Consider the following 15,031-nt stretch of genomic DNA (forward strand, 5'->3'; position numbering starts at 1 on the left):
AAGTGAATTTCAGCCCATTAGCCATTTGTTGAAACAAACATGAACGTTAGGTTACTGACTTTATCTGGAAAGAGAACAAATTAAACTTATTTTTTTAATCCAGGTGCAGTCCTAATTTTTGTTATATACATGATGAAACAATTAGATGAAGATTGAAATAAATGCTTATGTTTTATTCATGCTAAAAATATTCATTTTATCCTTCAGGATGAAGCTTTGCAATATCTTTGTAAGTTTCTTAACATTAAAATAAGCATCACTTTGTTTCCTTGGAAAATTCTTTTATTGGATGATTGAGTTTGGGTGGGGAGTGAACCTAATTATTAGAGAAATACGGTGAGTCTATATAATTCCTACCTGAGATAGTGGAATGTGTTGGTTAACTCCAGAGTTTCATGGATCTCTGATTTGGGGAGTAAAAACTGTAATAAAATTACTACCAGGACTCTATCTGTGTTTATTTGAATAGCATTTTTATCTATCTGATTTGAATTCAAATGCATTATTAATATTTTTCTTCTTTTTAATATAGGTGGAAAACAGACCAAAATATTATGGAAGAGAGTATGTATTATGCTATTCTTTGTTTTAATAATGTAATAAGTAGTCACTTTGTATGTTATTTAAATATTAAAAATCTTCTAATATATGGGCTTCATCAAATGTCCATTGTGCAAGAGCTTCATAATAAGGATAAATGCAATCAGATCCCTTTGTATTGAATTTTCTTTATAAAACTCAGGGGCTTGGCTTCCGGTAACGTGGGAGGGAGAGTATCTCCCGCTACAGTTCTCTCCGCAAAAGCAGCCACTGAGTGCCTGGCCAGTATTTGAAACATAAGGCAGCATTTTCCACAATTGAGGCTCTATTCGTATTTTATTTCACTTTCTCCCTCGATAGTATATAAACATTTAGGGTGTCAAAGATGGTGAACTGTAGCTGAATTCCTTACTTTCATGCACCTCAGTAAATGCAACACTCAGGAAAGCCATCCCATTTCCCTGTAGTCTCATAAAACCAAAATGATAATTTCTCTGGACTTGGCTATATGAGCCAAATTGCCTCAATACCGTAATTATTATTTCCCCCCATTTTCGTCTTAATTTCAACTCTTGTTTTATTTCACTCTCTCAGAAACCTACGCAAAGCAAATATGTATTACCATAAACATCATTTGCAGTCTCGGGCTTTGGCGTGGAGAACAGCTTACAGAGGGCAGGCCGAGTAACCCCCAGCAGGGCAGATGCACAAATCGCTTTTCCTCCCACATCCAACCTGGAGGCGTTATGTTATGAGGCAAAGTCTCTTTCAAGTCCAATTTCTTCGCCTGTTCCCTTACCCATCAGAGCCTCATCTTCGTGATAAATGACCCTCTTATTTGTCCCAGCCCGGCAGCCATTTCCTAACTGCACCGGCTGCCTTTCTGAACCTTCCTACCCGGCCTTGGGAATTCAGCGGGGGCCTCTGGAAGACCTGCCTGGAGCGCCAGCCTCCTCTCTCATCCATCCCCATGTCCCTAACATCTAACTTCGTTGTAGTCTGACTTTTTTTTGCAATTTGATTTGTATTTTGCTCACAGAGAGCACAATTAATTAAAAAAAATTGAACAAAAACCTGTCATATACTTTTCCAATGGAACACTTTTGTACATGAATTCCAAAAGGAACTCAATTTATTGTGCATTTTCTTTTTTGCATAAAAATTTTGCTGAGTAACCTTCTAGTTCTCATTCTACAATCCCAAACCCACATAATATAGTGAGAGGAGACCAAGGAAATATTTTCTTAACCACAGAAAAGAAACATTTTGTATTTATAGGGAAATTAGCTTAGAAACATCAGATTCCATCCATGTTTCCTTTTCTTTTTTAACAATGAAAGACCTTTTGTTCCATTCGAAAGTAATATATGCTCTACCCAGGAAACATACATGCATATTTTTTTCTACAAGGAGTCATAAGAAACTGCTGACAATGGATAGCTTTAGGGAAAGAGAATTTTTACTTCTGTACTATTTACATTTTTAATTCTTTTGTGTCTTTTAACTTTTGAATTTTCCCAGTGTGCGTGGATATTACTTTTGTTCTTAAAAAGTTAACAAATTAATATTTGCTAATTTGGGAACATTAGAAAATAGAGGAATATAGAAGGTAGAAAAGACCCACAGCCCCACCATGAAAGAGGACATTGTTAACTTTTTCTCTTCGTCTCTTTCCTTCCAGTCTCTGCACATGCTTTCTTTTTACAAAGTTGGGATCATGAGACATACACACCATGGATGTTTATAAATCCCTGCATAAACTATGAGCCACAGATTGGGTATTCAGATTGACAAAATTGTAACTTTCTTTTTTTGTTTTTTTTGTTTGTTTTGGGTTTTTTGTTTTTTTGGTGAGAAAGAATGTCCCTGAGCTAACATCTGTGCCAGTCTTCCTCTATTTTGTCTGTGGGATGCTGCCACAGCATGGCTTGAGGAGCAGTGTATAGGTCCACGCCTGGGATCCAAACCCATGAACTCCCGACTGCCAAAGCAGAGCCTGTAAACTTAACCACTATACCACCAGGCCAGCCCATAATTTCTTTTTCTGAACAATTAAATTTAACTTAGTTCTTGACACTCTATGTCTGCTGCTGGCCATCACTCAAACTTGTCAATTCAAGGGAGTTAAAACTTAGCCACTTTTGGGTTAATTGTCTGTTTGGGATATTTATCCTCCCCCAAGAGTGACCTGGGGCAGGGGTGTCAGGCCCTGTGCCCTCCTCTGTAGGTGCCTTGTCCTGCTGTGGTCACCTCCTGCCCTGCCCTGGCCCACAGTTGGGCTGCGCCCTGGACATCCCAGCCTCATAACTCTTGCGGCACCACCTTTGTCCTTTCTGACTCCAATGTGTGGGAAACTTTCTGATGCCCCCCATCCCTTCTATCCCCCACCATGCCCCTCCCACCACACACACACACACACATATACGCACACACCCACACTCTCACACACACACTCCCACTGGCTCGGTATCTGGTCTCTTTGCCCAGGCCATCCGTCCAGCCCTCTCTGGCCCCAGCTCATGCCACATAGGAGACTTCCCCAGAAGGCTCACAGGGTCCAGTGGCCACACTCCCAGTCAAATCCCCAAACATGCCTGCTCCAGCTCCAGGATTCCTATAAACGGATCCACCAGTTCCAGTCTCCGGGATCCCCATTAATGGGTGCACCAGTTCCAGTCCCATTCATGCTGTGTGGGGCCCACTTAGACTCACTGAGCCTGGGCTCTGGCAAAATCCGCCTCCTGTAAGAGCTGGGAACGCTGGTCTCTTTTTGGGCAGGAGCGTTGCTCTTACGTCACAGCCTCTAGAAAAGCGCTGCTCCAAGACCTCCAGGCACTGGCTCTCGAGACTTGAAACTGAAACTTGGGAGGCCAGAAAACCCCTTTCTCCCGAGCTCGCACTGCTTTAGAGTTTAGAGAGTCGATTGTGGAACTCTAAGCCACAGCTTCTTCTGCCTCACTCCCCTAGGACAAAATCTTCATCTTCAAAATATTATCCTGCTACATTTGTCCTCTAACTTAATCTTTGCATTCCTGAGGGGGGGAAAAAACGTGTTGTCTAGTGACTTCCCTCTCTCCCCTCCCCCTTCCAGGAAGGTAAAAGAAGAATTTTCCAGAAAATTTCTTCTCCAATTCCTTCCTCAAAGTTCTCCATGATTGTGTAATTCCAGAAAGAGGGTGTTGTTCCCTCTTCTAGGAACCTGGAGTCCCTCAGCACTGGCCTCACCCCCAACCCAGCTCCCACCTTCCGCTAAAACACAGATTGATCGAATCTCCAATAACAGAAGTGAGCAGGTGTCTTTGCTTAAAGGGAACAGGGAAAGGGGCCGGTGGCCTGCCCCCAACTCCTGCCTGCTCTCTTCTTCCCTGGAGTCACTGTCCACTCTCTAGGCCTCAGACATCCCCTCCAGAGCAAGGCAGTCGTCGTCCAAGCCTGTAACCCTCTGGATATACTGCATTTTCTACGTGCATGTGCATTACTTTTTAAATTGCAGAAAAAGAAATAACGTTATCTTTACAAAAGAAAAATAGGTGCATTTTTCAAACTTACCCCTAAGCAATTGCTCTCAAAATTTAAAGAAATGGAAGAATGTTGATTAGCGCTGGCTATTCTTTCCAGGGAATGAGCCTCGAAAATTAACACCACCTCACACCTGAAGGAAGCAAGTTGATAATCAATAAATATTCATTTGCAATCAAGATAATACATAGTTGTCTGCGTTTGAGCAGAGAACTAAATTGGTAATTGCTCTTTTGTTATTCCCCATGGTTAAAAGAGGAGCCATCACCTGGCTTTTTGTTTCGACCTTGATTTTCAGCTTGCCAGCAAAGACAATAGCAAAAACCAGGTGGACTGGGTGTTCTTCGTTTTGTGTCGCCTAGTTGAATGCTTGTTATCTGTTTGGGTGCGTGCTGAGAGGTGAGGCCAGGTCCATCTTGAAGATGTACACTGGTCCCTCCCCTCTTCATCCAACTGGGGGCCTGTAGATTCTCGGTGGCCCCGCCATCTTTTTTTAGCCAGCTCTTTGTGGTCCATACTTTGTATGTGGCTTGTTCAGAACAAAGATGGTCTTGTCTTTCCTCAGATTTCATGGGATCATCTCCCGGGAGCAGGCAGATGAGCTTCTTGGAGGCGTGGAGGGTGCCTACATCCTTAGAGAAAGCCAGCGCCAGCCAGGATGCTACACGTTAGCTCTGAGGTGAGCTTGATTTCAGCTGTTGTTGCAATTGCCTGACAAGTGACTTGACTCATTTTTTCCCATGTTTTTATTGCAGTAAATATACATAACATAAAATTTGAACCGTTTTTAAATGTACAGCTCAGTGGCATTAAGTACCGTCTCAATGTTGTGCAACCATCTCCACTATCCATTTCCAGAACTTTTTCATCATTCCGAACAGAAACTCTGAACCCATTGAACAGCCCTTCCCCATTCCCCCTCCTCATTTTTATTTTCTCTCTGTTTACAAAGCACCAGCAGCCTATTAGAGGCTACACATTTCCTAGGCCACAGATGTTATCAGCGAGATGGATGCTGAGGCTCTGTTTATGTGTACACAGTACACACAGTACACACTGTACACACAGTATACACTGGAGAATTATCTGCAAAGTTAGTGCTCCCAAACCTGCCTGAAACACTGAGGGAGAGGGAGAGCTGAGGGAGAAGCGCCTCTGCCTCAGTTGGTCGCCTGCAGCCCTTGTCAAACATCTTCCCCTCACGTTGTGTGTGTGTGCCTGGACGGTTGTGCGGTTTGTCCAGGAGGTTCCCTCAGGGATCGTGTTGACTCAAGGAACTCCCAATGGTGGCCGTGATGCTCCATGCCAGCAAGCCATCAGAGCATAATTTTCACAAGGCTTTTACCCCAAAGTCACAAGTACTGGAAATCACAGCACCTGACGGGCATTGCGTTTACCGCACTTTCCTAACCTTGAGCAAACATTTTGTCATTTGATCCTCACAACAATCCTATAAGGCTCAGGGAAGATATCCAATTTCAGAATGGGATTGTCTTCCAGTAATTCATTTCGGGAACTCTTTGGAATTGGGAAGAACTTTCTCCATAGAAAGAATGGTATCAATGGAAGCATTTCCTAGGCCAGCCCACAAAGACGTGTTCAATGCACCATCTCAATATTGTGTCTGTAAAAAGATGCAAGATGCAACTGGGGGTGGCTAGCATATGTCTTAAATGATGCCTATGTGGAAGTACTTCAAAAGCTAGCAAGTGGTCTGGGGATGCAAAGTAGTTTTCTATCCTCCCAGCACCCCAGCAGCAGGAGCTGGCAGTCCCGGGGGGAAACCAAGCAAGGGCTGCGAGATATAGGACCAAGGCCAGGCAGGGATAGCCAGCGCTAAAGGGGGAGGACCCTATAGGTTAGAGTGCTGGGATCCTGGTGCTGGAGACTCAAGCAGGGAGCTTCGCACAGCTCCCCTCGTTTCCCTTCTGCTGGACTAACTGGGGTGGGAGGTATGAAGTGCTCTACTGGTAGTGGTCAAAGATGTAATAATAACGGGACATCAGGGCCAGTGGTGGTAGCTTCCTTTGCAGAGGGAATTGCCCAGTACAGGGGAGGGGGGTGGAGGGGCGTGGCTAGTTCCCATTAAGGAAGTTTATAAGTAAGATATTTGTAAATGAGACGCTACCCTCTGACTTTTACAAATGAGAACGATGAGGACCCAATGGCCTTAGTGATTTCTAGGATCAAATGACACCATATGACTGCCTGGCATTAATCCCACCTCTGCTTCTTCCCAGGGATGTAGCATCCAGCGGGTACTCAATCTCTTCAAGTCTCTGTTTCCTCAGCTGTCAATCAGGGATAATACTTGTACCTGTCTCAAAGGATCTCTAAGATAACTAAATGGGGAAAATCATGTTAAGTGCTTAGCCCCGTGCCTGGCATACAGTACATGCTCAAAAATCTTAGCTGCTGCTGGCATTCACTGGTCTTATTTCAACACTGTTGTGATCTCTCATTCTCTCGTGGACAGGTTTGGAAACCAGACCTTAAACTACAGGCTCTTCTACGATGGAAAACACTTTGTGGGAGAGAAGAGGTTTGAATCGATTCATGATCTGGTCACAGATGGCTTGATAACACTGTACATAGAAACAAAAGCTTCGGAATACATTTCCAAAATGACAACGAACCCCATTTATGAACACATTGGATATGCCACTTTACTGAGAGAAAAAGTATCCAGAAGGCTAAGCAGGTCTAAAAACGAGTCAAGGAAAACGAACGTCACAAATGAAGAACACACAGCGGTTGAAAAGGTAAGTTACGGGCTAATGGAAACAGTCTCTCTATTTGTAATCTATGCTGAAAAGCCGGGTGATCAATTACATATGTGATTTGACAAAATGTTGGAGGAGACCCACCCCCACCCAAAGAACTGTAGAATTTTAGTGCTAAAAGGGACCCTGGAAATCTTCCAGTTCAACCCCTTCATTTCACAGGTGAGGAAACAAGCTCAGAAATGTTTAGTGATTTGTCCAAACTTACAGTCAGAGCCAGGACTTCCACAAATAATCGTCTGTGAGTTTATTTGGAGTTTGAAAGAAAAGAAAAACGTCATTAATGTTTTACGATGGAAAAAGTCACGTGTTTTTAGTTGCCATTGGAGGTGTTACTGGCTCCATCTTTAAGTTCCACCCAGCTCGCCAAATACATGGTATGTGTATTTGCTTCTCTTGGGACCGGGTGACCATATGTGATCCGCGGGTCAGCCGTCTCTTGAAGGTGGTCTTACGGAGATAACAGACTTGACTGACAGAGATGGGAGCATTATCGGTGATGATGGCTATCTCCGGGAGGCTGGGAAAGACAGGCTGTCCTTTGCCCCAAAGGAAGAGTAATTATGCCTCACTGAGGATGAGAAGCTCCTAAGTGGGTGATGTTCAGGCTGGATGGGCCGTGGCAGGATGTGGCGGGGAAGATCTGATTTTCCTCTCCAGTAAATTGCTGTTTATTTGGAAGACACTGCCACAGTGTGCTAGCAGATTTTTTGGATGTGCCCCTTTAGGAACCATCTGTTTTGCCTGGTCCTATCTGTTTTCCACTGAAAGAAAGTGACAGTCAGCCACACCAGGCAGCCCCCACTGAGTCTGTGCTGAGCCCAGCTTCTAAGGCAAACTTAGACTGGGACCATGTAAATAAGCGGGCCACCGCTCCTTCTGGTGGCTGCTAATCCTTAATTAAACCGCAACGGTGCCCCCGCCTCCCCCTGTTGTCCAGGGTTAGCAGAAAGCACAGGAACCTCAGGTTGACTGACTGGGCTTCCGCTTTGGTGACAGGGATGCACCAGAGAACACTGAAATGGGAAGGAGGACAGAGGGGGACAGCACGCTCCTGTTGGCAGACAGGGGATGATCTTAATTGATTTGCTAATTGAGTTTTAGAGCCTCCGAGAACCTTCCCCAGAATCGCATCATTTGAGCAGCTGGCCCATGAAAAAATCATTTGCCATTTTCTTTTTATAACTCCAATGTCTCCAAAGCACCTGTTTGTTCCTTTACAAATAATTGATTTGGGAAATGGTGGGATTTCTGATTGTTTACATTTTAACAAAAGGGAGAGAGGACTTGAGTCCCGACTTTCGGAGTTCTTTCTGGTCCAGGCACAAGCCGTTTTCCTTAGTCTGTTTGCAAAATCTGTTCAAAAGTAATTTAGAATAGAAAATCTGGAAGCTGACCTTCCCGGCCGTGACAAATCAGAAGATGAATTGTAAAATAAATCTCTGAAGCCATGTTTATATTTCTGAATCAGAGAGTAGTGCCACCAAACAGGCAATCTGTTACAACTGCAGGCTGCACGCAGAACGTTTCCAGGAAAAGAAGGGAGTGGGAGGAGTGTCTCTTGGGTGTTTGGGATGAGAGTTTAAATCTCAGGTATTGGAATTGATGTTTCTAGATCCTTGTCCTCCCCCGAGAGGGAAGTCTGGTCACTAGAAACTGATATTTCTAGATGATATTCCCATAAGGAAACTTGCACAACAAAACATGCCCTTTATGGTAGATCACTTTGTATTTGTTTATTAAAGTTGAATTTTGGAGGAAATGAGTAATCAGATTAGTAATCACTTCGATGAGCTGCCCAGTACACTTATTTACCTTTTTCGAAAAAGGTAAATAAAGAAAATGTTGAAGGAAGAAGTCCAGACTCAGGGAAGGGTTTGATGGACAGGTGTCGCTGGTACAGATGGTCCTGGGCACTAACGATGCAATTTTTGGCTTCCCTAGGGGATACACTGCACCCTGGTCTGGTCACTTGCTAGGAGTCACTCATTTTGTTAGTAGGTTTGTTAAGTAACTTGGTACGAATCCATCCATTTCTCTCTGACCCGTATTCACAAGTGGAATTATTAAAAAGTCTCAGTCTTGCCAGAAATTCTATTTCCCTCAAGGGCAGGTCAGTGGCCTGTTGCCATGGAGGCAGTGACTAGAAAAGGGATGGTGGGAACTTGAATGGATTGACTGAGAAGTGCCTGAGGTACCTGTCTGCTTCAGTAATGGCCTAGCTTGAAGGTTTTAATGAGTGAAATGGGTAGGTTTCCCTATATTTCTCAAATCCAGACAGCCCAGCATTTCATTTTCCAGAGTACTTAAACTTCGTTCGCCCGTTTATTTTATTGATCATTTCCGAATGAATCCAGAGAGACTATGTTCCCTGTAAATCCAAGAATCTTAACAGTGTTAATTGGCAAAAAGATATTACCTACCCCATCAGAATGAGTGGTTTCCAGATTTATTTCCTGTCAAAGTGGTTAGCAGTGAACCTGATTTTAATAACCGTAGATGAGGTGGGGAGATGAGGAGGATGCAAAAAAAAAAAAAAAAATTGTGGTTGGTAGCAAATAGCGATCTATTTCCTTTCTGATTCTTTATTTAATTGGTTTTAAAAACATGATAATATATTAGGGCCACCGCTTGGTGCATTTAATTAAAACGGTCAGGCCCAATGTAATTTCTTTCATGAAATTTATTTCAGAATTTATTCCGTAGATGGATTTATCTGCTGACCTCCAAAACCAGCACTGTAAGAAACAGAAGAGTAGCAACAGGGTTTAATGCCGGTTCACACATTTGTGGTTCATAAACAGATTTCCCATTTGGGAAGTAATTTCCCATTTTATCCTCAGAACACCTTTGCCAGGTACGTAGGGCAGGAATCATTGTCCACCTTTTATTGAAAAAGTCACAATGGCAGGGTGACAGATCAAACCCAGGCTTCCCAAGCTCAGAGCTTCTTGAATCCGCAGAGCTGCTGGGCCTCATTCTGTTCTTATTGTCCTTATGGCTTTAGGCAAACACTGTTGGTTCCGACCATCCTAATCGAGCGATGCTAAGAATCGCTCGATATTTACATGATCTGTTTTTGAAAATACACTGCTTTTACTAGCTATAATAACTAAACTGTCTCGTAAAGGATACCATACCGAATCAAATATATGTGACAACAATGTTTTAAATAAACATTTAAATAAATTTGGCTTGCCAAATTAGCTTACATTTATGTTTTACTGGGGAAAAATCATCTGTACCCTTAATATAATAAAAGCACATTTAAGAATATTTTATTGAAAAAGTCACAATATCTTGCCTGTTCATTCATTTCTCTATTTTCTGTAATAGCAAAAGTTAGAAAACAACCTAAATGCCCACCAGTTGGAGACTGCTTAGGGGAATTATGGTGCCTCCATAAAGGCATGTCATGCAACCAGAAAAGAATGAGAATACTCAGATGATGTGGAAAGATTACCCGGAGTTATTAAATGAAAAAAGTAACGTGCAGTATAGTATGGTTTCATTTGGATAAACCAGAAAAAAAGATTTTACATATGTGTTTCCTTGCAAAGTCATACAACATGCCTTGAAGTGTACAAGAGCTGGAATCGTGGGTGCCTGTGGGGAAGGGTGGGGGTGTCTGCGAGGCCGCGGTGGGAAGGACACTCTTCTCTGTTACTGTTTCATACTCTGTGGATTTTGAACCATGATAAATGCAGTGTTCTATTAAAAAAATTATGCAGTAAAAAAGAATGCATTATGTCTTAAATTCACATATGTAAAAGCAAACTCTGAGTACAACATATTCTGTACTCAAGGTATCGCAGAGAGAGAGAGAGTCCAACCCTCCAGACCCACACTGTTTTTCTCATCCCTTCTTGCTGGCCCCCTTCCCCTCTTGACAGCTGTGTTTTTCTTTCATTTCTCCCTTGAATGGTTAATAAGAAGTCTCTGGTTAGCAGCCTTTTACTAAAGGTTGGGGGCTAGAAGAGGGTAATGATAGCATGGGAACAAAATCGTCAAATAAAGAGTGTGATGTGACTGTCCCTGGAAGTGTGTTGGCTGTTACCTCCTCCCTGGTGTTGCTCCCCACCCACCCATAGACCCTCAGCTGTGCCGCCTCATGGCCTTTCCCAGCCCACCCTCCATTTTCCGTGCCCCTCCAGCCCACCTTTCTAAGTCCCCAGATTTCTCTTGCTTTCCTACAGCAGCAAGGAAGCCCTCTTTGGATTCGACTTGCCTTACTGTAAAACCAGGAGAGTGACCTTTTCTGGACTGAAGAGCTTTGAGCCTGGTTAGGACATCCTCCTTTACAGATAAACTGCTTCAGAGAGGAATCGTCTTTCCCCTACCCCCGACCCTGCCCAACCCACCATTGTTTTTCTTTTTGCAATAATTTTCTTTACATCTACAGTGATCCTTTCATTGTTCATTTCACTGTTTCCACCATCTGAACCAGCTGGCCTGCCAGAGATCTTTGCCTCCTACTGATATTACATTTTCCCCCATTGTCCTGGAGCAAGAGGGAGTGGCCATGGTGGGAAAGACTCTCCATGGAAGCCTCAGCAGTGGGTTGAGCTCGTTCTCAGTGGTTCTCCCCATCTCATGATGGCACCTAATGGCTGGTGGCCCTTAGTGACTTTTCTCCTCAGTGTTGCTCTTGTTGTTGTTCTCATCTTGGAAACGTTCCAATTTGCTTTGTCTGCAGGATAAAGCTCAACTTCTTCAGCAGGACATGGGCAGCCGGTCGGAGCCTAGGCTCCCGGGAAGCAGAGTCTGCAACAGGGGCTTGGTGCATCGGTAATTTGGGAAGGCATTCCAGGAGCAGGAGGGAGAGGTCAGGAGATTGAACAGATGAGGAGAGAGGCCAGTAGAAATGCACGTTACTGAGTTGAGCACCTTCCGAGGAGCTATGTAGAATCGCTCCTAAGAGGAACTGAAGGAGGAAAGGGTGTTTATCTACCACCTCCTGTCCTTTGTTGGCTGAGGGGTGCTTGTGAGCTGTTAAGTCTCTCCACACCAGGTTGTCATGCAGAGTCAGGTGTGTCCTCCCCGGCCATCCCGGGCAGAAGGGGAGAGACACATGGTGAGAAGAGGTGCTGTCCGGCTGCCCTGAGAGAAAGGCAATGCCTCGGGGAGAAGGTGGGCCAGGGGGTGTGAGGGGCACTCAAGAAGTGACAGAAACACGCATCTCAGTCTGGCCCCGCTTTTCCCAGTCTGTATCCCACTGCTGGGCCTCGCTGACCTGTGGTCCACAGATGTGCTTGTGGCCCCCGCCTCCCCTCCCTCTGCGCCCACTGTCTGAAATGCCTTCCCCCTCTTGTGGTCTGTGGGTTCCTGTTCACCCTTTAGAGTCCAGCAAAGCCTCTTTAATAAACCTGCTGGGACTCACCCTCCCTCACACACTCCAAAGGAATTGCTCCCATCTCACAACTACTCGAGCATTTTGCATATAATCTTTACGATAATTCAGCATGCTGCATCTTAGACAATTGTTTAGATCAGTGATTCTCAAGGTGTGGCCCTCGGCGGTCAGCACCTTCAGCATCACCTGGGAGACTGGTGATTAGAAATGAACCTTCTCAGATCCCCCCAGTGCTCCTAGACCAGGAACTCTGGGGTGGCACCTGCCAGTCTGCATGTGAACAAGCCTCCAGATGGCTCCAGTTCACACCCAAGTTAGAGACCCCCTGGTTTGGGTGCCTTTCTCCTCCCCTAGAATTTGAGCAGTTGGAGGCCCAGGTCACTCCTCAGGTTACTTCCCAACTCTAAAGCCCAGCCCATGAAGGGCTCAGCAGGGTAAACACTATCGAATGAACAGCAGATGGATAACTTTAAAAATGGGACAGGTTACCTCACATCTCAGATACACCAAGATGGTGTGTCAGCATCTCCCGTGGCCTTCTTCCTCTGCAGGCTCCCTCCTCCCCTGGGCTAACATCTGACTCACTGTGGCATCATGGGAAGCAAGAGCCTAGAGGGGAGGGTCTTGGAGAGCATCTCGTGCAGTCCCTTTGTTTTACACAACAGGAAACTGAGGCACCCAGCTCATTAGTATGGAGTATTTCAAAGGCATCTAGAGGTCATGGAGGGTTAGATAGAAAAAAACGCTTTAAAGTAACCTGTGACTTAGAAGTTCTTTTAACGTTAGGATCTTTGAGGAACACAAGTTCTATCTACAGGACTCCTACAAGAATGATTGAAAAGTGAAAAAGGAATTCAGATTGCAGTCTGTCTAGAAGGTGAACCAGCAGTCAGGGCCCAGCAGGATGTGGAGGACACATTCACCGGGATTTTGAAGAGAATTTGACTAACAAGGGATCTTTCCCAGGGGCTGGCAATGGCAGAAGCCATGACCTCCCCAGGGCTGAAGGGACTAGCCGAAGGTACTGGGGTCACTGGAGTCTGATGAGAGCTAGAGTGGTGGCTCCCACAGGAGGGGATTCTGCAGAAGAGGGCCTCCCGTAGGAGGTGGACACCCACTGGAGAGGGGGCTTCCACAAGAAAGGGGCTCCTGCAGGAGGGGGCTCCCACTGAAGAGGAGCTCCCATAGGTAGGGGGGCTTGCATAAAAGGGGAGTTCCCATAGGAGAAGGGCCCCCACGGTCAAGCAGGGGTGCAGCCACTGAACTGCTGACACCCAAGAGGGAGGGGACAGGGGAAGAAATACCCCAACTTCTCTGTCCTCAAACCCTCTGATCTCTTGCCCAAACTTCTCGTGGGACAAACCCACCTGGGAGCCAGAGAACAAAGGAGCTGGGGACACAGTGCATAGCAGTTAGTCTCCCCACCACAGGTGAAAGCAGGACAGACAATGAATTTGGGAACAGGGCATGTGGCAGGGAATAACCAATGCAAGGAGTGAACAGAACAAAACCTGGGCAGAGCACTTTGGCTGCTCTCTGTGTTAGCATTGTGCTAATTACTGTGGAAAGTTCACCAGGTTCAGAAGCCATAATTGGCATCAATGGAAGAGGATGAGGTAGCCCTTTTCCTGGATGGGATCCACAACCGTGCCATTATGGAAAGGATCGTGGTCCTGGAGGGTGGAGAGGCCTTGTGACTTCATTAGGGAGAGTTGATTCCAACATCGCCCTTCAGCAAGCAGAGGTGCTGCATTCATTTGCCAAAGAGAAAGCCTGAATTGTTAATGTAGAAAGCATCGAGCTGCTGAAAAAGATATGTTCGTATAACAGGGTCTGGAAAACCTGAAGATTTGCTCCACAGGAGGTTGCCTGGAAATCATATGTGACTGACATAACCAGTCTTTTCTCAGGAGTCAAGGAAAAATGAAGATGAGCATAACTTAGCTAGTAAAAGTGACAGGTACAGTAATGACTCTGATCATCCATCTTCCTACTCGCACACACGGAGTCATAAAATAGAATGGGATGTAATGCGGGAAGAATGGATTTGAACTTAGATTACATTTGCTCGTGAAACCAGGTTTTACCGAGCGTTATTTTAAATCAGAATCCCCTCATGGTGTGAGATTTATCATGCAGTCTGAAAAATAGGCAATTTGGTTAGGTCAGTGGTTCTCAAACTGACTGTAGGCTAGAAGCACCCTGGGAGCTTTTAAAAAATACCCATGTTCAGCTCCTCTTGATTATTCAATCAAAGTCCCCGTGGTGGAGTGCAGGCGTCTCTATTTTAAGGTTCCCCAGCCGATTCTGAAGTTCTCAACTCCTGGTTAGATGAAAGGTCAGACAGGCAAATAAAGGTTATTGGGTACTTGAGGGAGCATTTCTTCTAAGGACACCTGTTCTGCCTCCTTTAACGCCTCTTATATTTCCGAGGCTTTTGTGTCCTACTTTAGACTCTGGCCTTCTTTCTCTACCTCTATTTACACACAAAAAGTCCTCCACGAAAGCACTTTCTACATAGTAAGCTCAGGTGCTTCTGGTTACCTGTCTTCGTTCAGAGGTTTGTTTTGCTGCTTTTTTCCTAGCTCCTTTTTCCACGTTATTGGCTAAAATTTAAATGATGGGAAAAAATTAAGTGTAGCAGGATTAAGAGAATTTAATGAAGGGACAGGGAAAAATCAGTGTCTCTTGCTTAGGGGCCAGCTGGTGGTTTCTTAATGGCGAAGTTTATGGGACTGATTCAACCTTGGCTGCCCACTGGAATTTACTGGGGAGTTTTCAAAAGTACCAACGCCTGTGCCACACCCCTGAAAGTTACATTTAACTACTTGGGATA

The 15,031-nt window shown here is 44.8% G+C and overlaps 1 protein-coding gene across 2 annotated transcripts in view; it reads left to right on the top strand.

Moving 5' to 3' along the window:
* CHN2 (chimerin 2) overlaps window positions 1-15,031 on the top strand; it is a 287,334-nt gene that overhangs the window by 177,319 nt on the left and 94,984 nt on the right. For both annotated transcript variants that reach the window (XM_070616121.1, XM_070616122.1), the window contains exons 4-6: window positions 533-564; window positions 4,625-4,738; window positions 6,536-6,821. In XM_070616121.1, the coding sequence (XP_070472222.1) occupies window positions 533-564; window positions 4,625-4,738; window positions 6,536-6,821 (432 nt within the window). The remainder of the gene's footprint in view (window positions 1-532; window positions 565-4,624; window positions 4,739-6,535; window positions 6,822-15,031) is intronic.

The sequence above is a fragment of the Equus przewalskii genome, chromosome 4 (genome assembly GCF_037783145.1).
Source record: "Equus przewalskii isolate Varuska chromosome 4, EquPr2, whole genome shotgun sequence".
Taxonomy (NCBI): Eukaryota; Metazoa; Chordata; class Mammalia; order Perissodactyla; family Equidae; genus Equus; species Equus przewalskii.